Here is a 24529-nt window from a genome sequence, read left to right as displayed (position 1 = left end):
AAATCTGGCTCCAACTGTGGATGTGTGCTCAGTAGTCCTTAAAAAGACCTCTGTCACAGAACTAGAACAAATAATCCTAAATTTGCATGGAACCACAAAAGACCCTGAATACTCAAAGCAATCTTGAAAAAGAAGAATACAACGGGAGGTACCACAATCTCAGTTTTCAAGATTTCTACAAACCTATAGTAATGGAAACAGTATGGTACCGGCACAAAAATAGACACAGATCAATGGAACAGAAGAGAAAACCCAGAAATAAGCCCATGGTTACATGGTCATTTAATCTTGGACAAAGCAGGCAAGAATATTCAATGGGAAAAAGGCGGTCTCTTCAATAAATGGTGTTGGGAAAACTGGACAGCCACATGCAGGAGAATGAAACTGGACCACTTTCTTACTCAGATTCAACTCAATTCAAAAATAAACTCAAAATGGATTAAGGATTTAAATGTGAGACCTGAAACCACAAAAATCCTAGAAGAGAGCACAGACAGTAATGTCTCTGACATCGGCCATAGCAACATTTTTCTAGGTAGGTCTCCTGAAGCAAGGGAAACAAAAGCAAAAATAAACTATTGGGACTACTTCAAAGTAAAAATCTTCCACACAGCAAAGGGAACAGTTAACAAAACTAAGAGGCAACCCACGGAATGGGAGAGGATATTTGCAAATGACATCTCCAATGAAGGATTAGCATCCAAAATCTATAAAGAACTTCTAAAACTCAACACCTCAAAACCAAATAATCCAATTTAAAAATGGGCAGAAGACATGAGCAGACATTTCTCCAAAAAAGACATGCAGACAGCCAACAGACACATGAAAAGATGCTGCACATCACTCATCATCAGGGAAACGCAAATCAAAACTACAAGGAGATACCACCTCACACCTGTTAGAATGGCTAACCAACAACATAAGGAACAACAGGTGTTGGCAAGGTGTGGAGAAAAAGGAACCCTCATGAGGCGCCTGGGTGGCTTAGTCCGTTAAGCATCTGCCTTCAGCTTGGGTCATGATCCCCAGGGTCCTGGGATCAAGCCCCGCTTCAGGCTCCCTGCTCAGCGGGGAGCCTGCTTCTCCCTCTCCCTCTGCCCCTGCTCCTGCTCCTTCTCCCTTTCTCTCTCTCTAATAAATAAATAAAATCTTAAAAAGAAAGAAAGAAAGAAAGAAAGAAAGAAAGACAAAGACAAAGACAGAGAAAGAAAGAAAGAAAGAAAGAAAGAAAGAAAGAAAGAAAGAAAGAAAGAAAGAAAGAAAGAAAGAAAGAAAGAAAGAAAGAAAGAAAGAAAGAAAGAAAGAAAGGAAAGAAAGGGGGGCGCCTGGGTGGCTCAGTTGGTTAAGCGACTGCCTTCGGCTCAGGTCATGATCCTGGAGTCCCTGGATCGAGTCCCGCATCGGGCTCCCTGCTCAGCAGGGAGTCTGCTTCTCCCTCTGACCCTCCCCCCATCTCATGTGCTTTCTCTCTCATTCTCTCTGTCTCTCAAATAAATAAATAAAATCTTTAAAAAAAAAAAAAAGAAAGAAAGAAAGAAAGAAAGAGGAGAAAAAGGAACCCTCGTGCACTGTTGGTGGGAATGCAGGCTGGTGCCGCCACTGTGGAAAACAGTACGGAGGTTCCTCAAAAACTTAAAAATAGAACAACTTTATGATGCAGTAATTCCACGACTGTGTATTTACCCAGAGAATACAAAAACACCAATTCGAAAAGATACATGCTCCCCCATGTTTACTGCAGCATTATTTACAATAGCCAACATAGGGAAGCAGCCCAGTTGTCCATCGACAGATGAATGGATAAAGAAGATGTGGTGTGTATAGTACATACAACAGAATACTACTTCAGCCATAAAAAAGAGTTAAATCTTGCCATTTGCCACAACATGGGCGGAGCTAAATGGTATAACGCTAAGTGAAATAAGCCAGTCAGAGAAAGACAAATGCCATATGATTTCACCCATACATGGAATTTAGGAAATGAAACTAATGAACAGAGGGTGGGGGGGTGGGAGGTGAACTCGGTGAAAGGCATGAAGAGTACACTTCTCAGGATGAGCACTGAGTCATGGGTAGAATTGTTGAATCACTGTATTGTACACCTGAAACTAACACTGTATGTGAACTATACTGGAATTAAAATTAAAAAAATAAAATAAAAGACCTCCGAAACACCGAAGAGAGATCTCATGTCTGATTCAATCACTTAACAGTGGTGTGACCTTGGGCAAGTGACTCAGTGTCTTTGTGCCTCAGTGTCCCCACCTATAAAGAGGATGATAATCATCCTTATAGAACCATTAAATATTCAATAAATGATTTTCAAAAAATAAAATCCCAAAGGTCGGTTAGGTAAAAAAGCCAGGCCGTGGGATAAGCTCTCCTGTGTGAGGAAGAGGCAGGGGCGCATGCCGCCCAGCTGCACAGAATGTGCGGCCGAACCCCAGCAGGAGCTTAACGACCAGGCTTGTGGGTGGTGGGTGGTGGGAACTGAGGTGGGAGGGCCGCACTGGACAGCACGTCCGGCCTTTGATTTTGTCTTAGCCTTGCGTCTGCATTACCTGTTTTACATTTTGAGAAAAGAGCTAATGCAGGTGGGGGAGCTGGGGGGGCGGGGAAGATGCACAGCAGGGGAGCAGAAAAGGGCACTTCAGGTACAGGGTCCTGGTGGGAGGGGCCCTACCAGCCCTGGCTCTGGCCACCACCCGGGCCCATTGTGACCTCCCTGGCTGTCCCCAGGCCTTTGTGACAGGCACTCTTGAAGCGGACCTGTGAGCCATGAAACCTAGAGGGCCCTCAATAAGAGGGTGGCAGGTCGGGCCAGGCTAGAGCCTGGACCTGGGGTTAGGAAGGGGTTACAGGGAGGTATGGAGGGGCCCAAAACCCTAGGTCCCTGTGGCCACTCCCACCCCCAGTGCCCCCAGCCATCAGCTTCGAGCAGCCACAGAGGATGCCTGGATCCACCCTGCCAGGGGTTTGTAAGGTGGCCCTGCCTGGTGCCTCTCAGTTCCACTCACTCCATAGAGTCAGCCAGGTCTTTCCCACCTCCGGGGGCAGGGAGCGGGGGGCCCAGGGTCGGGGCTGAGGTACCTGGGAACTTTACGGCAAGCGAGGAGGGCGAGATGCAGCAACAGAGACCCAGAGAACCAGTGGGGGCGAGACAAGGACAAGTGGAGACGAGGCTAGGGTGGGGCTGGCCCCTGCACTCGGGACAAGAGCAAGGGGCACCCAGGCAGGGGGAGTCCCCCAGCTCGGGGCCCAGACCCTGCCCATGCCCACCCCTGCCGATGGGGTCAGGAACCCCGGCGTCACCCAGGGCAGCCCCCTCCCCACTCCAGAGCGTGCCCCTGGATCCTGCAGAGCAGTCCTTCCTCCAGCTGGAGCAGGAAAACCAGAATCTGGTGAGTGGCGAGCCCGCCGAGGCTCCAGGGCCAGCCCAGGCTCAGAGCCCATCTGTGCAGTGGGCTTGCAGCTGTTTGCAGAGCCGAAGCTTCTGCCCTGGCCCCTGTGGCCTCTGTCTCCTGCCCAAGAGGCAGCTGTGACAAGCAGCCCCATCTCTCTGCCCCTCCCCACCCCTCAGAAAAGACAGAACCAGGATCTGCGGGAGCAGTTGGGGGCCCTCCTGGGGCCAGGGCAGCAGTTCCTGCCCCTGTGCCCGGAGCACTCGAGCTGCACGGCCCTGGCCTGGGTAAGTGCATACGGCAGACGCCCGGCCCGGCAGGATGGAGGGCAGTTGTCGGGAATGACCGCGTGGCTCCGTGCACCATAGCCGCGCCCCCGCTCTCCAGCCGTCCCTGAGCGCAGCTGCCACCCACGGCCTTGGGGCTGACCCAGGGGCTCTTCCATAGCCCCCTGAGCAGGCCAGTGCCCGGCCCCTGGAAGACAGGGCACCCTTGCAGCTGCTGCGGCGAGAGATGTGCCGGGGTGAGGAGTCCTTCGTGCAGCAGTCTCAGGTGGGTCCCCGGGCACCGGGCCATGGGAGGGCTCCTCCGTGCAGCAGGCGCCGGGGGCCCCAGGGAGGAAGGAGCTGACCCCGTTGGCCCTGCCTGTGCCCGTGCTGTGCCCCTCCCCAGAACGAGCTGCAGCAGATCCGACTGTCCTTCGAGAGGAAGAAGATGGCCATTACCGAGGTGCCCGCCTGGCTGGGGTGGGAGGGCCACTGGGGGACCCACACCTGGTGGAACACCTCCGTGGCACCCTGCTCCTTGGAGCGTGACCCAGTCTCTCCGCTCCCTCCAGGTGTGGGACGGCGTGGCCGAGGTACACATGGCCCTGAACAACCAGGCTACTGGGCTCCTGGTAGGTCCCCAGAGGGTGACCCCTGAGGCTGAGGGGAACAGGGGATAGGCAGTGGGTGCGGGGACAAGGGACCATCGAGAAGCAGGGGGATACGGCAGAGTAGTCAGGGTGAGAGGACTTGTTTTACCTCCTCTGCCCCCCAGAACCTCAAGAAGGACATCCGGGGAGTACTAGACCAGATGGAGGACATTCAGCTGGAGATTCTGGGGTGATGTACAGGGTCAGGGGCCTGGGGGGGCCTGGCTGAACTGGGAAAGGGGCAGGTGTCCTGGCCAGGATGGGGGGGATCAACCCCTGACCCTCCCAGTTCCACTGCACCAGACCAAGGGGGTGGTGTGGGCTGGGGGCAGGTAATACATGGCCCTGACCGCAGCCCCCACCCCCCCCCCCGCCCTGCCTCCCCATCCAGGGAGCGTGCCCAGTGCCGCACCCAGGCCAGGAAGGAACAGCAGATGGCATGCATAGCGGTAAGCCCCCCATCCACACCCTGTCCCAGTCTGGCCTCACCCTAGAGGCCCCTCTCGGGGAGGGGATGTGGGCTTCAGTGGAGGAGGCCCCAGGGCAGGAGCCCCAGCAGGAGCTCGGTGACCAGTTATCCCTGAGACATGGATGCAGGTGCCTGGTCCTGGGTGAGGGAGTGAGGGGTAAGAACCCGCAGTACAAGGGCCCCCCCACCCCCCCCACCCCCGCCATGGGGGCAGGCTCTGACCCAGCCCCTCCCCTGCAGAAGGCAAGGCCGCAGCTGGGATGTTCCGAGGGCCTCAAAGGCCAGCTCTGGTAGGTGGCTGCGTGAGTGCACGGGCAGAGCCCAGTCCCCTGGGACCGTCCCTGAGGGCACCCCCGCCCCCTGACCGCCGCCACCCGCAGGCTGCTGGCCCTGAGGCTGCTGCTGGGCGCCCTGCTGGCCTGCACCGCCGCCTACGTGTACGTGGTGGACCCCGCGCCCTTCGAGGGGCTGGTGCCCCCCCTGCTGAGCCGCGCCGCTGTCTGGAAGCTCCGGGCCCTCCTGGGCCCGTTCCTGCGCCTGGAGGTGGACGACTTCCTGCCCTTCTAGGCCGGAGGCCCAGCGGCCCCAGCGAGGAGGAGGCCAGGTGGCCAGCGCTGCCCCGGGTGCTCAGCGGCCACGCTGGCGCCTGCCCACGGCACTGCCGAGCACCGTCCCCGCCAGGAGCTGCGGAGAAGGGTGGAGGCGGGGTCTGTCCTGAGGGCTGGGCCTGCTGCTGGACATATAGTCGTGACACACACAGCGTGTGAGCTTGTTTCCATGGAAACGGGGGCGGGGGTGGCGGGGGCAGGAGGTTTTGCTGCCTTCTGAGGCCAATCTCACACTGAGGGTTCTTCGGGGTGGCGCCCCTGCCTTAGCGCCCATGCCCCATCTGCCCGCTGGGCGGCAGCCCCGCCACAGGAAGCCCCCAGCCCACCCCAGGCCACCAGGGAGGGCTCTGAGCAGAGGGTGTTGCAGGAGGGTCTCCACTGAAAGTGAGGACCAGGGGTCCTCGGGCCTCATGCCTGGGGCCCGGGCCCAATCTGCAGATCTCAGGGATCAGGCTCCCTGACCCACCCCCTACCCCCGACTTCTCACCCCTCACGTAACCCTCTGTCCCTATCTGGCCGAGCACCCTACCCTCCCCACTCTTGACCGGCCACCTCCACCCCCACCTCCCACTCCTGTCCCCTCCCCAACCTAGGATCCCTGTCCAGTCCAGCCTCCTGGCACTGCCCCAAGGCTCGGAGGACAGGGGGACCACGTTGGTGGACAGAGTTGTGGAGGTAAACACCAAAAATTTTATTTAGGGCATTAAATTGGGGCAGGGGGAAAATACCTTTTAGAACAATAGAGAATAGCTCTGTGGCTTGCTCATCCCCAAGTGGGAGAATTAGAGGCACCGCCCAGGCAGGAAAAGGGCTGGCCCGAGCCCCCGCCCTGCCCCTGGGGGCATCCAGGCCCCCGCTGGCTGGCAGGGACCGCAGGGCCGTGGGCAGTGGGGCCCTCTGAGCTCCCCCAGGTGCCACATCTCGGAGTGAAAGAGTGAAGACTGCCGGGCAGGGCAGAGCAGTCACCAGGAACACACTGGACTGGCAGGGTCTCCTCCCCGCCCTGGCAGGGCCCGGATGGCTCACCAGGCTGGCGGCTCCAAGAGGTTAAGGCATCTGTTCATGTGCTGGATGTGGGGAGGAGGGAGTGCAGTGACCTGCAGGGGCAACCTGAGACCCCCACCCCAGCCCAACCCACAGAGGCCTGGGCTCCCTGGGGAGGAAGTGGCGTCTAAAGTGCTCGGTCAGGCAGGGAGTTCGGGGTGCTGGTCCCAGCCAGCTCCAGGGCCCCTGCCTGGGGAGTGGGACCCCCTGCAGCTGGTGGGGACTTCCTGAGGTGGGTGGGCACAGGGTCACAAGCCCCAGGGAGCTGGGAGTCAGGCAAGGTGCAGCTGGTGGAAAGAGGACCCCCAGCCCCCGGCCCAGGGTCTGTGGCTGCCTGGCTTCCTGGGCTGTCCTCTCGGGCCCCAGAGCTGCCTACTTGGTGTCCCGCTCAGGCCCCGAGAGACTGGGGAAAAGGCTGGAGGCGGCTGAGTGCAGGCGGCACATAGCCCCTCGGGGGGGTACCCCGGTGGCCGGGCTCCAGGGGGCCCGCAGCGGTGGGCGGTCCTCGGGGAGGCCAAGGTGGCATAGGTGCAGGCCGGGGGGCACCCTGGGCTGGCCACGCCGGCCCCATCCGCGGCTGCAGGTGCCGATCCGCCCCCTGGGGGCCGCAGCGTCCCGTGAGAGAGAAGCAGAAAGGTGGAGGTCAGCATGGGGCAGAGCTGCCCAGTGCAGGGTCCGAAGCCCAGCAAGCCTCCCACATTGGGCCAGCCCCTGCCCCAGACCCCCAGTCTTTGCCCTGGCTGGTTTCAGCCCTAAAGAGCCATGGATTCTCAATGCCCCCACCCCCCACATTTGGCAGTGCCAGGTGGGGGGGGGAGGGGAGGCTCAGGTTGCCAGGAGGATGAGTTCCAGTGACTGTAGCTGCAAGGATGCAGCAACGGCCCCCACGGGGCCCTCAGCCAACGGGTGGCCCCATTTGCACCCCCTACTCCATCTCCCCTAAGAGCTCTTGGGCTCCCAGGGGGTCCTGGGACGTCTGCAACCCCAACCTTTCTCCAAATGCCTTGTCACCACCAGGGATGACGCAGACCCACGGGAGCCTTGTCAGCCAAAGACCCATCGGCCAGACCCCACCTCCCAAGCTTCCAACTCAGCTTAAGTCAGTGGAAACACCCACGAAGAAGAATGGCCAACCTCTCTCCCAGAGCCTGACCCACTCTGCTCCCCGCCCCCGGAGCCCCTGCATTGCAGCAATAGCCCTAGCCTTGCTCAAGGAAAGGATCGAAATGACTGTTTTTCTTTTTTTAATAAAATTATAGATATATAGATGTAGATATAAAAACATAAAACAGACACAACGCAAGCGGACGCTGCCGTGTGCTTACTCTCGGGTCCCTGGCGCCAGGCGAAACTCTGGCCCCTCCCCCATGTGCTTCCCACGAGGGCGCCGAGGCTCCTGCAGGGCCTGGACTTGGCATGCCTTGGGGTAGGGAATCTCCAGTTCGGCAGGGAGAGGACTCTTGGTCTTATGGGTCCCCTGTGGCAGCGTCCAGCCCGTGCCTGCTCCCACCTGCCTCCCCCCACCCACCCTGGTCGCCTCCCACAAGAGCATAAAGCAGAGGTTAAGGCTTCAATGAAAGCAAGTTTCCCGGCAGTGGGGGCAGCGGGGGCCCGAGCGTTAACACATGGGACGTGGCATGGCAGCTCAGCGCACAGACACGGGGACGCACCCACCAGCTGGGCGAGACAGGACACACGGAGCCAAGACCCCACCCACAGCTGGCTGTCTGTCCATCGGCCACCTGTCTGTCAGAACCCAGAGCAATCCCAGAGCTGGGTGCCTGTAGGCTGGGGCTGGACTCCCCGAAGAAGAACTGGCCTGGCCAAGCTACAAGCTTCCAGCGGGTCCCTGAAAGGCAACGAGTTAGGAGCAGCCGGGCGGTGGGGCCTCGGTCGGGTCTGGCCAGGGACCCAGGCCTCTCTGTCCATCTCTGGGCCACAGTGACCCGTCTGTGAGGGGAGGAGGTGGGGACAGGCCTCAGGGGCATGGGTGCAGCAGGTGCAGATGTAGTCCACACCCCCTCGCCGCCCCCCCCCACCTGTGGGAGCGGGGCACCGCCGCACAGATCCTGTAGCCCGGCGGCCCTTGGCCCAGCTGCGCCCTGCTGAGCAGATGGGTGGATGGACAGGCGGAAGGAAGAGGGACAGGCTTGTGGAGGCGTGGTTTCTTCCGCTGACGTGTCCACACCAGGCCTGGGCCTCCTTGTCTCCCGGGGCAGAGAAGTCGGGAGGGGAGGGCAGCCGCTGGGGGTCCTGGTCCCCGGGGCTCCACGGCGGATGGATGGCAGTCAGTCCTCTCACACTGAGATCTCGTACGTGGTCCCACCCACGCCGGACACCTTCTTAACGAGCGTGTGCCGGGCAGGGCTGGCGGAGGGCCCTGGGGGGCCAGCGGCAGGCCCCAGGCGGGCCAGGCCCGGGGACTGCCCGTTAAGTTTACTTGGGGGGGTCTTCAGCTGAGGGTGGTCCCTGCATCAAAACAAGCACATACACGCACACACACAGTGAACGCGGGACCACAGCATGACAAAGGCCAGCGGAGGACACAGGACAGAGGACGCAGACGCAGACAAAGCCCGGGGCGGCCCCTGCCTCTGAGCTCAGAAGGTCCCACCCAGAAAATGGGTGGGGGTGCACAGCCTGCAGAGGGAGGGCTATGTTGTCACAAGACAGATGTCAGAATGGCCATCATCCCCCCCCCCCCCGCAGGTCCCTTGGTCCCTCCCACTGGCACAGATCACAGAGCGCAGGGAGGCTAGATGGACTCTGGCCAAGCCCCCAGGCCCTGCATCGTCCTAGTGCCCCAAGCCGGGGAGCCCAGTGGTGACTCTGGTTCCTTCCCTCCTCCCTCCTGGGAAAACGAGAGGCTGTCTCCCTGCCCTCCAGCCTGCCTAGTACTGACCAGTAGCATTTCTGACATCACGGCCCAAACACCCACGAAGCTGGGAGCGCCTCCCTCCTTCGGCTGCCATCCCACCTCACTGCGCGGCTGCCACCCCCTGGGCCAGCCGCATCCACAACAGGGGCCGCCTCGCTGACTGAGCCCGTGCTCGCGGTGGCACAGGTGACACCCTGACGATACCCATGCACCCCCTGTCGGGCCCAGCACACCTCAGCTGTTCAGCTCATATACTTGGACCTGAACCTGTGAGACAGCCGGCCCAGCTTTCTATTACCCACCTGCTGGGAGCCTGGAACCAGCCTGCCCCTCTGGGCCTCAGTTTCCCCATCTCCAAGCAAGGAAGCCCTTACTTCCTGGGGCTAGGAGCACCCAGGACAGCACGTTCTGCTGTGGGATGATGTCCCCCAGACTCAGCCTCCTGGACCAACACTGTCTCCAGGGGAAGAAGCCCCAGGGTCCCCCCTACACTCGGGTGCACCAGCTGCAGGAGAATATGCAGCCCACAGTGGGCAAATCCTCCAGCCCCACTGTCCTCAGACATGTCAGGGTGTCCTTGGAGCTGGGCTACCCTCACACAGTCTGGCCAGGGGGGGCCTCCAAGGAGGGTGAGGCCCACGCCCATAGGCAGCCACTGGCTTCCCAGACAACCCCCGCATGCTCAGCCAAGAGGCCCCACAGGCGGCCGGACACCTGACCTGTGCTGGGAAGCCCCCTGCCCCCCAGCACCCACCTCTGCACGGCCAGCGAGGGTGGCGACTCCGGGAGGTCCGTGTGGATGAAGGCGACAGCTTTGGGGCCTGCATAGGAGGGTGAGCGGGGCGTGCTGGGTGGGGAGGGGGGACCCTGGCGCACCGGGGACCTGTGCGAGCCGCTGCCGGGCCGAGGCCCAGGGGCGTTGTTGTTGGCCAGGTCGGCCTGCAGGGAGGAGGAGGAGGTCCGCGGTGCCCGGCTCACGGCGCTGGACAGCGAGGACAGTGAAGTCTGCAGCGCGGGGTTGCGGGCACCACCGAAGCCGGGCCCCGCCACGAGGTCATCTCTGGAGCCGTAGCGCAAGGCAGGGCCGCGGGGGCCCTCGGACAGCACGCTGGCCTGCTGCAGGCTGTAGGAGCTGGGCGCGTCATAGACGCCTGAGTCGCCGAAGAGCGAGTCGGCCTGAGAGCGCAGCAGCCGCTCCCGCTCCTCTCTGTCCTTGCGCTCCTGGATGGAGGCCATGATGGTCCTGGACAGGTTGTCGTAGCGCACAGGTGAGGGCTCCCGTGGCCGGGGGCCCAGCACCGGGCTGAAGCTACGGGGCGGAGGCCGTGGCGGGTCACCCACCGCCCCCGGGTGCAGGTAGGGCGAGCGGTAGCTGGCCACCCCGGCCGCGGCGTGGGCTGGGCACGTGTGGCTGCCGGGAGAGCCGGGGTTAAGCAGACTGTCATAGGACAGGCTGCCATTGCGGTTGGGCAGCGCGTGGGGGGCGAAGATGCTGCGGTGGGGCGTGGGGGGCCCGCCCTCAGAGCGCAGAGGCTGCAGGGCCACGTGGTCCCCACCCCTCCGGCTTGCTGCCTTGAGGCTCAGGGAGCGCAAGGCACCCGAAAAGGTGTCAGCAGCACTGAGTGGCGGGGACGGCGGGTAGGCTGCATGCAAGCCTCCGGGTGTGTAGTCAGGGAGGTCCAGGCTGGGCTCCGACGCAAAGTCCAGGCTGTGGATGCTGTCTTCCCCCAATGTCAGGGAGTCAGGGCCAGGGACCTGTGGAGAAAGAGGGCACACGTCTTCCACTGCCCGGCCACCCTGCTCCGCCCAGCCACCAGGTGCTCTGTGCCCCGACAGAGGCTACAATTTGGTGACATGTGTGACCGACAAGCTGCTCCTGGAAGTTCTCCATCCCCTAACCACCTCTTCCTTAACCACCACAGAAGCAAGTGGGGACAGGGTAGAACAGAGCCCCCAGATGCTGCCTCCCCAGGGAAGGCTGGGCACACTTCTGCTCCTACTTCCCCAGGAAAGAGGAGGGGGGCCATGGGGACAGTCTCGGGAGCTGGACCTTGAGGAGATGTAATAACCACGTGGAGACCCAGAGCCCTCTCCTGGGCACCTCATGGCTGAGGACTGCAGGTCCCTGCCATGTAAGAGCAGAGCTAGCTGCTACATCTACCCAGGGCAGGACCCTCAGAGCCCACATGGGCCAGGACTTCCTGGGGAGGGGCCAGGGGGCAGCCACAGCAACAGGGCGGAGGGGTCTCTCTGAGTCTCCGTGAATCAAGGCATGCGGTCACAGGCTTGGGCTGGGGACGAGAGCCTGCAGAACCTCAAAACCCAGAGGGGGTACTGGTAGAGACAAATGTGGCCTTGGGGTACTTGGCCAGAATCCTTGTGGGATCCAGGACAATCCCAGGAAGATGAGGCAGGCGAGGACACCTAAAGCCCCCCATTCCCAAGGAGGGCTGATCAATACCCCTCCCGGCACAGGACCATGGCATGCTGGCCAAGGAGGCCCAGACCCCCTGCCCAGCCCAGAGGGTCCAGAGACGCCGGGTCAAGCAGGACATCAGTCCTGAGGGGAGGCAACCGGTCCAGGCATACTGGCCCAGTCACAGGCTCACCTCTCAGGTGGCCATGAAAGAGGGTGGGCAGCCTGGGAATGTCAGGGATCTGGATCATTCCTCAGGCTGTCCAGGGTTGCCAATTGCTCCACAGTGATCGTAGAGTCCCTAACACAACTCAGAGAAAATAAATGTGCTTTCTTAAACAATCTCAAATTCTTCTGAACCCTTCCCGTGGGCCTTACGGAGTGACCAATAGTGGAATTCCAGGCATCCTGGCACACACTGCTCCTGGGGGCAGCCGCCTACCAGGCTAGCGGGCAATGCCGGCCAAGGAGCAGGGGCCAGCCAGGACTGCCTGTCCCAGCCCTTCCTTTGTGCATAGCTGGGATCCCACAGGGTGAGGGCCTGCTGGCGCCCACAAGGCTATGACCCCATGGCCCCAGGGGCAGGGCCTCCTGGGGCGAGTCCTCTAGGAGTGGGACCTCTGGGGTGAGGCCTCTGGGGACAGGGTCTCCAGGAGGGGTGGAGCAGGACTTCCTGGGGTGGGGCCAGGCCTCCTCACCTGCTCACCAGGCCCGCAGAAGGGCGCCTTGGGACCCGAGGGAAAGGCAGGCCGGAACTTGTACATGGCAGGTGTCGGGGGGCTGGTCCTCTGCGCCGACAGGGCGCTCTCTGGGGAGACGGACCACGGTCAGGCTGGGGTCAGTCCATGTCCCTCCCTCTGTCTGGCCACCCCCACCTCACCAGCACTGCTCGGGCGTGGGGTCTGCAGGTCACCTCCGAACGTGCCGGCCTCCGCCTTGGGGGGCAGTGGCGGCCCCAGGTCCAGCGGCTTCTCATCCAGCCGGTCCAGACTGCCCTTGGACTGGGAGGGGGCGTGGTCAGTGGTGGGTAGGGCATGGGCCAGGGGTGGGGCATAACTGGGGACTCCTCCCTGGGCCCTGGGCCCCGGACCCTAGACCATTCTCCAGAATCTACCCAATTCCTCCCGCTTCCACTTCTAGGGCCCCTCACACAGAGCTGCTTCCTGCCTTCAAGGGTCTGCCCTTTACCCCATCCCCTACCTGACCCCAGGGCCCCCACCTTGCTGCGGCCCAGGCCAGCCTTCAGCCCGTTGTCACTAAGCTTGACCTTGAGCGGGGCAGCTCGCTCCAGGAGCTCGGGCCGAAGGAAGGGTGGCTTCAGGCGAGCAGCCAGCGGCAGCCGGGGCGGCTCCGCCACGTACCTGCACCAGGGGCAGAGGGATCAGTGGCCAGGCTTATGTGGCCCAAACGCTCACCAAAGGCAAGGCTGGCCGCACCTGCCAAAGGCAGAGGTCGACCAGGCTGAGGGTCCACACCTGCCCACCCCAAACCCGGCAGAGGCCCCTTGACACCCCGTCCAGGCCTCACCGGGGTGCCAGAGGGCTGCACAGCACGTGCTCCACATTCCCATAGCAGCCTCGGGTGAAGGGGTTCACGCCCCCACGGAACTTCCCCGTCACCTGTGGACATGGGACCCCTCAGCCAGCCTGGCCACCCAGGGTCCGGGCCAAGGCGGACAGGGGGACAGGCAGGGACGGCTGGGGTTCCTCAGAGGCAGGTTGGGCAGGGTCAGCCCGTGGGTGCCCCCCGCCCATTCACCCCGACGGTCCCCGCCGGAAACTGTAGAATTTCTGGGCCCTGAGTTACTGGTGGCTGCAGTGTCCACAGGTGCGGCCCCACGCTCCATGCCCCGCGCAGGGTCTCCAGGGCCAGATCCTCCCCCTACAGAAGCTGCACAGGCCACCTCAGCTGAGGGCTCCAGCAACCCTTCCCTGACACCACCCAGACACAGTCCTGGTGTAGCCCTGGCCCTCTTGGCCCACAGGGCCCCCCCACATCCCCAACACCGCGCGGGCCCTCCTAGGGTCAGCACCTGCTCATTGGTGGTACGCCCCCGAGTGACCAGCACCACGTGGAAGCCAGTGAGGCCGATGACAGGGATGAAGAAGAGGCCAGCCACACACATGACGGCCATGCTGGCCCGTTAAGGCCAATGGCCAGAGGCAAAAGCACGGGACCCGTGCCTGGGGACGAATGACTCCCACTGCCACCCAACCTGGGGACTCCCAGGCAGTCACCCCACCGCCCTGCGCCTCAGCTTCCCCTGTGGAATGTGCCCCCGGCCCACACTGTCTTTGCAGTCGAGCCAAGGATACGTGATGGCGGTGTGGGCAGCTCCCAGCCCCTCAGCATGGTTCAGCACGTAGACCAGGCCAAAGGCGACCACGCCCACCATGTGTGCGCTGAGTGACAGCAGGAACAGGAAGAAGTATCGGTAATTGCGGCGCCCAATGCAGTTGTTGACCCAGGGGCAGTGGTGGTCAAAGTCCTGGGCAGGAGCAGTGAGTCAGGGCACAAGGTGGGGGGCGGGGAGGGGCATGGGGGGGCACGGGGCAGAAGGGGTGGCGGGACGGTCACCTCTACGCAGTTGTCGCAGACGCTGCAGTGGGAGCAGCGAGGTGGGCGGTAGAAGTGGCAGGTGGCGCACCACTTCATACGGACCTGGATGCCCCGCACATCCACGTTCTTGTACAGCGGGGCCCGGAAGTCATCCTCCTTATCCTCGTCCTCATCCGCTGTGAGCCAGGGCCGGGGGCGGGGGGTGGCAGGAACGTGACTCTCCTGGCAGGACAGTCCTTCCCGGATCCCTGCCAGCCCGCCCACCGGGACCCACCCCCGAAAGGCTCTCGCGCGTCAGCCACTCACACTCTAGTGAAAGGGAGCAGATCACGCGCCCCAGCACAGGGCCCTACCTCGGGGGAAGACGCCAGGGTCCATGAAGGTGGCCATGCTGAAGTTGGCCAGGACAAAGAGGAAGATGATGCCATTGTAGACAGGAACAGCGGGGGACACAGCTCGAGTCAACCATGGGCACCTGCATTGGACAGCAGGGCAGAGCTGGGTCTGGGGGTGCAGCAGATGGGTGGGGATGGGGCGTGGGGACAGATGAATTAGGCATGGCCACACATAGGCAGGCTGGGCCATCGAAGGCCACCATCAGTGCTCAGCGTGGCAGTCAGGGAGGCCACTGCCACCACAGCCCCACCGGGAGACCCCTGCACATCAGCCTGCTGCCTCTCCACTCAACCATCAGGGCTGGGCACCTCGTGCCCGGTAGGTGTGCGGGCTGCCCGCACGCAGACACTGACTCCAGCAACCCTCCCGGTGCCTGTTAGGAATTCAACTCACAGTTGAAGATACTGAGGCTCAGAGAGGCCTGTAGGCCTGGGCTCCCACTTTTAGGAGGGGTGGCAGACTGGAGGCAGGAGTCCAGGATGAGAAATGAGCTCACTCTGCCTGTGTGCTATGACAGACAGAGGCCAGCCCCGGTCCTCACGCAGACCTATCCCCAGCCCAGCGGAGCCCCTTTGCCAGGGAAAATCTGGGACATGGGGAGTTCCAATTCTCAGTCAGTAAATGCATGGTGGGTGGCAGCCCTGTTTTTCCCTGAGGGGTGCAGTCTCAGGGTCTGGGCCACTGAGCACATCCGCATCTAGGAAGCCCCTTCTTTTTAGTTTGTCACCTTACTATCCATATGACAATGCAGAACACCTGGAGACTCTAGAAAAGCATGATACCCCCTTGTCACTCACCATCTCTTACTACCCCCACACCCATGGCTCCAAGGCTGCACCCTCTTCCAGGAAGCCTTCCCAGATTCCTGGCACCCCATAAGGATCACATACACCTCCCCGGTGGGTGCTCTGCCACAGAGAGCATCCTCTTCCGCCCTCTGGGGACCTGACCAGAGCCCTCTCTGTGGAGATCCACACAGTCCTTGGGCACATAACCTATGGCTCCCTGTGCCAACCCTGCAGCGCGTCCCTGAGTCCATCCACTCGGCTCCCACAAATTTCCTCTGGCCTCAGACTCCTGATCTCTCCCGTGGCTCCCAGCTGCTTTGACAAGTGGAGGGCACCTGGGGGGTAGTTCCCCTCCCCATACCTAGCCCTTCTGTGGAACTGGAGGGCCAGGGGGATCCCCACCCAGTAGCCCTGACTGAGAGAACAGGGCATCGTGGCCTCTGGCAGGGCGAGAAGTGCCCACGGCCTTGCCCACCGGCCCAGTGCATGCCGGCCACGCTGGCGCACCCACGCCTGTCTTGGCCAGGAGCCAGCCCCGCCACCCCAGCAACCACCTCCATGGCAGCAGAAGTTCGCTATTTTTAGTGGAAAGCAAGAGGCTATTTAAAGACTCCACTTCCCACGGCAGCAGGCTCGGCGGCCAGGAGCCGCAAGTTACCCGTTCCTCTTCTCCAGGACCTGCTGTGGAGGAAGATGCACTCCCTGAGGACACAGGTTCCATCTGCAGGGAGGGCCTTCCCCCACCACCCCCTGCCCAGGCAGCCCAGGGTGCCCACCGGTGGATGACTTCCACATTCCCCATCCCTGCGTGCTAAAGCGCGGCATACAGATGGTGCTCAACATATGCTGTGGTCTCCGACCCAATCCCATCCAGCAAGGTGCTGGCGGGCCCCTGAGGCATGGTCTGCCTGGCAAGGCAGGGTGGGAGGCAGAGGCCAAAATGCCAGTGGGGACGGGCTCTCCAGGCAAGTGGGAACTATCAGCTCAAGAGAAGCAGGAGCTGGGAAGAAGTGGGGGGCTGCGGCCCCGCGCAGGTGGGGCACGCCAGCTCCCCATGGCACCCTCTGGGAAGGGCAGGCTATGTAATCCACACAAAATGAAAATGCGGGCCCGGTGTTTAAAAAGTATCAAGAATTCCAAGACCACGACAGCAGAGCATTAAAGGCAAGGGTGGGCTCTTGTGCACCTGCGTGGCCCGCACCAGTGGAGCCAGCCTGCTCCGCAAAGGGAGGAGCTCAGAGGTCCTGCGCTGCGCTGGGGCTAGCAGATGTGCACACACAGGGTGCAGCAGGTGGGTGGGCACTGCCGGCAAGAGAACACGGCACCGGGGGAGGAGGGGTGGTCAGAGGATCCATCCCGGCTGTCCAGGCTTTCCCAGGGGATACTGAGAGCCTGTTGCCCTCCAGCTCTGTGCAGTGAATCACAAAATCTGCCCTTCCAGCTGCAGGGAGTGGGTGCTTCTGTTTCCCTATTTTACAGACAAGGAGTGGGTATAGGACGGCTTGTCACATACCAAGACCTTGGGGTGAGATTCAAGCTGTTATGCAGGCAGGCAGGGATTGAACCCCACAGGCAGCCCCCATACCCACACTGACTGGAGTCTCCCCTGGCCCAGGTAGCCTGTATGCTTTGTCCTCCCTGAGCCTCAATGACCTCCCCCCACCCTCATGCTGTACGGGCTGGACAGCTGCCCTGAATGAGATGCCTAGGGCTACAGGGGAGGGGGGGCGACACCTGCACAGCAACGGGGCCAAGTTTGGGAATCTGCAATGTGACAGGGCAATGTCTGCATTGAGGTGGTGGGCAGCCTCTGTCCACTACGGGCACCCCCTCTCTGCATACCTGGGCCACACGTACCAGGGAGAGTGGCCTGGGGCCTTAGCTGGTGTTGGGCAGGCTTGCGGGGGTTGGGGGGGGTGGGGAGCAGGTTCTCTAACAGGGACCTAAGCCACTGCCCCGTCGGCCCACCATCACCAGGCCCCCAGGCTTGATTCAGACCCAGCATCAGGCCCTCCCATGCATTCCTGCCCCCCTCATCCTCCCTCAGGAGGCCTTTACGCCCAGGCCATGCCAGAAGGAGGGTCCAAGCCTGGGTCATGCCTAATGAGGACCGGCTCCCTGGCCAGAGCCAGCCTGCACATGTCCCCATGAGCATGCAGGGACACATGTGCAATGCACACACAGACACACAAATATGCTCCAGGACACACATGTGTGAACACATGCCTGGATATGCGTGTACACAGACACATGTGCATACATGACCACATTCAAAAGGCACATGTACATGAGCACACACCAACACATGTTGACAAGACACACATGCATAAATGTTTGCGAGAACAGACCCGCCCACTTGCACACACACATACACACGGCCACACAGGCACACCTGTGCCCTCGTTCATGCACAAACACACTCATATGCACATACGAACACACACAGACATGCCCTTCCTCAAGCCGACCCCCTATGTTCTCTCTGTTCCCCGTGGACCAGGCAAGCGTGAGGACACGTGAGGACGTGCCAGCTCTGTGGGCAAGGCGTGGCAGGCAGTCCTGCTCAGTCCACCTTGAGTCTGTCCCAGGCTCCAGGAGGGCCCCTCTGCCCACAGGGACATCACTCCATTCCCACCCAGGGGATGGTATGCTCCAGGCAGGGGTTGGCCACCCTTTGCTGGCTGCAGCCATGCTGTGGGGCCCAGGGCGGGCCTGGGTGGGGGGGCTGGCCCAGCTCTGAGGCTGGAAACCCTCCTCCCTATCCAGCCCCCGCCTCCTGAGTCTTAGGGCCACAAGCCACTGCCATGGGCCCCACCCAGATTGAGGCCCCAAGTCCGCCGAGCCGGGCAGGGAGACACCACTCAGTGGGGGTGGGCGGTTCTGCAGGGCCAGTATGCACGCCACAGCTAAATGTGGAATGGAAAATTTTAACTCAGACGTTTTCATTTAAATCGGGTTCTTCATTAACACTGTTTGTGTCTAAGAGTGATGCTCACACATGGGGGCACCTGGGACCAGAGGGTCTGTGGCCACTCTGCCCTGGTCAGGCTAGGTTGGGGCCTCTGTCCTCCTGTACCCATCCCATCCCTGCAGACACCTGAGCAGTTGGGGAAACTGAGGCTCAGGCGGCCAAAGATACGGTAGGCCACAGGCAGTGAGGTGTGGCAGGGGGCTCACCCCAAGTTTCCTTCCTTCCCATGTGGCCCCTGCCAGGGGCTCTGTCCACCCGGGCCTGCCCTTCCACCATCCCATGCTGGGCCTTCCAGCCTGTCTGGGCCTCTGGGCACAGGGAGGGCTCAGGCCCATCCTGGGGACAGACTGTGACGTCCCAGAAGTCAGCCCCCTGGTCCTGGACAGAGACAAGATGGCCCAGCTTGGCCCCAGGTGTTGGTAACCCAAAAGCAGCCGTAGCTTTCTGATGTCTCCAGGTTCCCTGTCATTCTGCAAAGCGGCTCTGGGAGGAGGAAGGGGCTGATGTGGAGACCTGGCCTGGGGGCTCTTGGAAACCCACTCAGCACCTGACCCAGCCTGGCTTTGAGCCACAGTGTGAAGGGCTTCTGGGGCCCAAGGGGACACGACTGTACCAGGAACCCAGGAAGGCTTCCTGGAGGAGAAGGACCTCTGGGAACCTGCCCTTCAGGATGTTCCCCATCCTCTGAGGGAGATGCCCTGACCTCTGGTGATCCTACCCACCCCCCAGCCTCTCCTGATAACATGTCTGAATATCCTGCTCATCCCAGGCCCCTCAGTGAGCTGGGCTGAGGAAGGGGTCCTTGATCTTCTAGGCTCCTGGCTCCCCACCCTGCACCATGTCAGCAGCTGCTGTCTGCGCGGACCTGCCCCAAAGGGGGCAGCTCATGTTTACTGAGCAGAGAGGGGGCCTGGGGCCATGCAGCATCCAGTGAAGGACAAGGGGTAAAGGCAGAGAAGAGAGAACCCCATGGGCGCCTCAAGGGCAGGGTGGAGAAGACACAGGAGTGGGCTGCTCCCTCCTCACTACATGTCTAAGTCTGCAGCAGGCCTGGACCTAGAAAAAGGGTAAAAGTGTGGGTGCTAGGGTGACCAGAGGCCTATCCCAAGGGGGGGACCACCAGGACCCCTGCTTGCCTGGAATTCGGTCGGTAGGCCTGGTTCGCCTTGCAGAACCCCTTTTCAGGAACCCAGTCGCTTTGGAGGTCCCTGATGGAGCCAGGGTCAGGGTTGGCCAGGGTCCCCAGTGGCCTTTTGGCCCGGGGAATGTGGCCTCAGGAGTTCAGGGGAGCCCTGCCCTAAGGGTGATCAAAGCTTCCTTGGCTAGATGGTGACTGCCCCTGGCCCCCAGCTGGTGCCCCTGCACCCCCAGCTTGCTGCAGAGGCACATGCCACCTTCTCTCAGGCAGAGTGGGTCACACACAGGGCAGGACACAGGGAAAGGCATGCGGTGCCCTGAGGGAACCCTGCCCCTTGCTGGGCTGGTGTCCCTGAACCCAGAACCTCAGCTCTGAGAACTGAAGAAGGAAGACCTTGGCAGGGTGCAGGAGCCTCAGTGCCCACATCTTGGGATGGTCAAGTTCATAGGACAGCCATGTAAGGGCTCTCTGAAACCACAGCAAGGACTTATGACAAGCATGCTACAGAGGGGCTCAGGTGAGCCTAGGAGGAGAGGAGAGGAGACAGGAAGACTCCCTGGAGTAGGGTTGATTTCAATTCTTTAAAGATTTATTTCCCTGCATTTCACAAGTTCTTGAAAGAGAACACGTATTACTTTCAATGTCAGGGAGGAAAAAGACTGAATTGCACTTCAGGAGTGAGAAACCAGGGTGAGCAAGTGGACGCCAGGCTACCCCGAAGCACACCTGAGTCCAGGTGTGGGGGACCCAGGGCCAGGACTGGGCTACGCCCCACCCCTCCAGAAGGCCCTGCACTCGCTGCCCACCTGTCCATCTCCTCTCTGCCCTACAGCCAGCAGCGTCTGAGTAACAAGAACACGCCTGCTTGCCAAAGCCAGAAATAAGCCCGTCCACACAGGCCTTTTTTAAACACGCTTTTGGCAGCCTGTGGCGCCCACCCAGCCCCGGCCTCCAGGTAGGGAGCTCTTGCGCCTCCATGGGCACCCAGTGCAGACTCGCCATCCTCACAGCTGCTACCCTCACTCTTGCTAAGGCGAAGGGTGCCAAGCCGGCTCCCGCTCACCCCTGCTCCAGGCTCATTCACACTCGGGCTGACCTGCCTCGGACCAGAGACCCCGCGGGCTGGGGCCATTGGCAACAACACCTCCAGTTCCCAGGAAGGCTTGGGCAGTCATTGCTCTAGTCACCTGGGCTGTTTCTCAGCACGGGACTTGTGGAAGCGGGTGGTCCCAGATCTGCATGGCTGAAGCCTGGCACTCCCACCCCTCCTTGTACCTGAGGTGCCCCACAGCCATGGTGTTGCCAGCAGGCTTATGTGTGAGCCAGCCTGTCTCCGATGAAGAAGTTATGTCTGCACGGGCTCAGGGCCTTGCCTGCCCTCTGCCTCAAGGCTCCCAGTGCCCAATATGGCCGGTGTCCCTGGGTGAGGCCTGGCCTGGGCCCTCCAGCTGCGACCCCAAGCATTCCTAAGAAGGTCAAGGGAGGGTGTAGGGAACTGCCAGGCCAGCATCAAGGGTGGCTTTGGGGCAGGCACGTGGCAGCCTGGCCAGGCCACACCTACGCGGGAACAACTTGGCTCTGGCCCTGGGCTGGACAGCCAGGAGGGGACCCAAGAGCTGCCCTCAGCTCCTTGCTGGAGGGGCTGGTGGCTCTCAGCAGCCCACATCGCCCCTTGTGCAGCCTGTGGGGAGGGGAGGGCTGCAGCCACACCCTGGGCGGGCACTGCACACACTCCCCTATTTGGGCCCAGCAACTGACACCCAGGGCCTGGCACACTCGTGAGGTGCCCGCCAGGCACTAGTGTCCCCACACGGAGAACTCACCTGTCCCTGGTGCCCCAGTACAGGCACACTCACTGTTTCTGCCTCAGCCCAGGTGGGGGACTCAGGTCACCCAAAGCCCTGGTGCCAGCCCTGTCGTGCCCAGTCCTACCGGCCCCTGCCCCCCTGCCCTGCCCCGCCCGCAGGCCTTGTCCCCCAGGCCTGCCAGGCTGCAACCCCTGCTGTACCGGCCCCTGCCCCTTCTGGCCCGGTTGTGGCTGCCTGTGCCCCCACCCCCGGTGACGCGGGGGACTCACGTGAACACGAAGAACAGGGTGCTGGAGCCGACCAGCAGCGCGGCGGCCGTGGCCACCGGGATGTACTTGGCGGGTTTGAGGCGCGTCCCGGGGCTGCGGGGCATCCTGGGCGCCGCGCCGCCGCATCCCTCCCCGGGGCCGGGCGGGCGGGGCCGGCCGGGGTCGGGCCGGGGTCGGGCGGGGCGGGCTGGACGCGGCGCAGGACCGGCGGCGGCGGCGGCGGCGGCGGCGGCGGCGGCGGCGGCGGCGGCGGCGGAGGAAATCCCACCCCACGGGTAGCGGCGGCGGCGGCGCGCTGATGTCAGCGCGCCCCTTAAGGTGGACCGGGCGGCGAGGCGGAGGGGGGCGGGGCCGGAGGCGGGGCGGAGCTGGGACCCCTTGCGGCCGCGCCCGGCCCCCGCCCCGCCCCACGCCCTCCTCAGGGGGGAGCCGGGTCTGGGAGCCGGCCAGACTGGGGAGCCACCGAGCCCTCCGCCCAACCCCGGGCCCGGCTGGCGCTGGCGTCTGGCGCAGCGTTCAGAACCCTGGGCCGGGCGCGGCCCCTCCTCGCCTTGGTGCCCCGGCCAGGCGAGTGCCCGCGGCGCTCTGAAGCCACGCAGCGGTCGCCGCGCACCTGCAGTCCTAGCCCTCCGGTGGACACCGCGGAGAGCGCCAGGCCCCCTGTTCCCAGCCCGCAGACCCTGGCGCTGTGGCATGTTGGTCCCCTCCCGGGCCTCTGTTTACACAGCCCTTTCCCTTAACACCTCGGAGCCTGTCCCTGGGGTCAGGTTGATGTCCCTGCTCCATGCTATTCCCGAACAGGGCCAGACCCCTCTCATCTGGAGCTCCCCTGGCATTCGTGGGGGTGGGGAATTTGTGACACTGTAGGGGCCCGGTCATTGTTTATCTCTTGTCCATCTCACAGCCCTCGGGCCCCTCCACTGGACCGAGTCCAGGTATTGGTCAGGGTAAGGAGGGCGGGGGCGCTGGATTCTCGAGCTTCCTGGCCCAAACTGCAGGTTTGGGAGTGTGTGTAGGTGGGGGAGCTAGGGTCGGGTGAGACTCTCAGCTTCCCAGAGGTAGGGTGGAGTGCCCCGGGGAAGCACGGGGCATCCTGCCCCTGCCTGGGATAGGCCTGTGGGTAGGCCCACCTCCTGCAGGAAATCCCACCCGCTAGCTCCGCGGCCGCTGCCTGCTTAAGGTGGACCTGTGCTTTTGCAGTGCCTGGCTGCAATGTGGACAGAACAGGCCGAACAGCCAGGCAGAGCAGTGCAGAACCTCTGGGAGGCTGGGACCTGGGTCAAGCTCTGAAGCCTCCACAGTGAGGACCAGCAAATCTCTGTTCCCTCCAACATAGCCCCAGGGCCCTCTGCTCAGAAACCAAGACCCATCAGCACCCTCCCCAGCTGGGAATCCCTGTGGGGGGGCGGGGTCCTCACCTTCCTTGGCCCTAGGCACCTGCTCCTCTAACGGCCAGAATCCCTTGCTGCCCAAGGGCCACTTTCTCAGGCCATGCTGCCACAGGCCCTGGGGCTCCTTGGCCTGGAAGCCCCTCCCTGCCTGTATGTGGGCTGCTGTGAGCCATTAAAAAGACCCTGGGCCACGGGCCAGAACTGGGGCATTAGTACAGCTGCTTGACAAAAGATCCGGTCATGGGCTTTTTCCCATAACGCTCCAGTTTGTAGCCTCTGCCCAGTGCGGAGCCCACGTTAGGGGGCCCAGCACAGAGTTGGGGGGGCACCCTAGCACTGTGTGGCAGGCTCGGGGCACAAGGGTAAGTGAAGAGCAGACACCTCCTTACCTCTGCCCATGGTGCCTCAGCCCTCTGATAGCCTCAGTGCCTAGAGATGCAAGGTCCAGGGTCCTCACAAAGACTCCAGTCAAAGCATGCCCCACCCAGGACTTTGCCATTGCTCCTACCCTTCTGCAACCCGGCACTGGGACCGCAGATCCCTGGAAGCTTCTGGATGCTAGCCCACCCATGGGGAGCCTCCCCACAGGTTCCCAAATGGTGACTCAGGCCCAGGTCTGACTCCAGGTCTATGTAGGGGCACCAGGACAGCTGAGAGCTGTAGAGTGAGTGCCAAGCACTGGTCAATGAAAGGAGTGCTTGGTGCCTCCTTGGTGAGGTCCCTGCAGACTTCCTGGGCAGAGGAGAGTCCTGGGTTGGGGGAGGAGAGAAGAGCAGGGGGAGACCCAGGGAGGCCTCCGGCCCAGTAGTCCTCCCCCAACTTAGGAGTTAAGATTCCTGGGAAAAGGAAAGCAGAGCGAAAAGCTTGCCCAATGGACTGACCTGGAACAGAAAGGTGTATCATCTTACCTCTCACTCCATCCGCAATACCATCAGTACCTCAGTTATGGCTTACCATTGCCTCTGTGCCACACAGGGAGGAACCCACCTGAAAACACACTGGCTGAGGGGTATGGGAGAGGCCCCTCTGGCATCCCTGCTCATCCCAGTGGGACGGAATGTCAGGACTGCACGTCTCCCTTTCGACACCATTCTGCAGTGTCAGCAAGCCACCTGTAACGTAGCCTGGTCACAGCACAGCTCTGTTCTCCAGCCATCTTGAGGGGCCTACCCTGCTGTCAGCGTTTTCCCCCCTTGGAGACACAACTCATTACCCAAGAGGAAAGAAGTCAGCCTGGGGTTTCACATCAAGTGGGACTATGTTGTATTGAGCCCAAAGCAAAAACAATGTTCAACAACCATTCTGTACTAAGTAAAAGGGGTGTCCGACTGCCCTTCCCTGAAGGATCAAGCAGGGCCAACCTTTCATAGGTCGATGCATCCAACAGAGGCCCATGGGGAAGCAACACCTGTCCTTTACATCAAAATTCCAATTCATCAGGATGGGCAAGGTACACAAGCTTCAATGTCCCTTCTTG

At 61.7% G+C, this 24529-nt stretch overlaps 2 protein-coding genes across 10 annotated transcripts; one reads left to right on the top strand and one right to left on the bottom strand.

Annotated features, from left to right (window-relative positions):
• Window positions 1–2786: 2786 nt before the first annotated feature.
• Window positions 2787–7589, top strand: CCDC188 (coiled-coil domain containing 188). 6 transcript variants are annotated; one of them, XM_027577341.2, is made up of 10 exons: window positions 2787–3401; window positions 3581–3688; window positions 3849–3953; window positions 4074–4130; window positions 4240–4299; window positions 4443–4507; window positions 4709–4766; window positions 5027–5076; window positions 5988–6069; window positions 7456–7589. In XM_027577341.2, exons 1-10 carry the CDS (start codon window positions 2868–2870, stop codon window positions 7459–7461), a joined length of 1125 nt encoding a protein of 374 aa, XP_027433142.1. In that variant the 5' UTR covers window positions 2787–2867; the 3' UTR covers window positions 7462–7589. The 6 variants fall into 6 exon arrangements, with proteins under 6 accessions (XP_027433142.1, XP_027433143.1, XP_027433139.1 ...); XM_027577342.2 differs by lacking the exon at window positions 5988–6069 and having other exon boundaries at window positions 7456–7584; XM_027577338.2 differs by lacking the exons at window positions 5988–6069; window positions 7456–7589 and adding an exon at window positions 5354–5530.
• Window positions 6076–21980, bottom strand: ZDHHC8 (zinc finger DHHC-type palmitoyltransferase 8). 4 transcript variants are annotated; one of them, XM_027577332.1, is made up of 11 exons: window positions 21662–21864; window positions 14645–14766; window positions 14310–14467; window positions 14048–14220; window positions 13765–13867; window positions 13260–13351; window positions 12952–13093; window positions 12613–12733; window positions 12431–12540; window positions 10071–11071; window positions 6076–7036 (listed from the first exon to the last, which is right to left on the bottom strand). In XM_027577332.1, the coding sequence occupies exons 1-11, from the start codon at window positions 21763–21765 to the stop codon at window positions 6811–6813; spliced, it is 2352 nt and encodes a 783-aa protein (XP_027433133.1). In that variant the 5' UTR covers window positions 21766–21864; the 3' UTR covers window positions 6076–6810. The 4 variants fall into 4 exon arrangements, with proteins under 4 accessions (XP_027433133.1, XP_027433134.1, XP_027433137.1 ...); XM_027577333.1 differs by having other exon boundaries at window positions 12646–12733; XM_027577334.2 differs by lacking the exon at window positions 6076–7036 and adding an exon at window positions 7666–8907 and having other exon boundaries at window positions 21662–21980.
• Between the last annotated feature and the right edge of the window lie 2549 nt (window positions 21981–24529).

Source organism: Zalophus californianus, chromosome 14 (genome assembly GCF_009762305.2).
Source record: "Zalophus californianus isolate mZalCal1 chromosome 14, mZalCal1.pri.v2, whole genome shotgun sequence".
Classification (NCBI taxonomy): Eukaryota; Metazoa; Chordata; class Mammalia; order Carnivora; family Otariidae; genus Zalophus; species Zalophus californianus.
The sequence above is the reverse complement of the archived record's forward strand: the minus strand, read 5'-3'. Positions and strand labels throughout refer to the sequence as shown.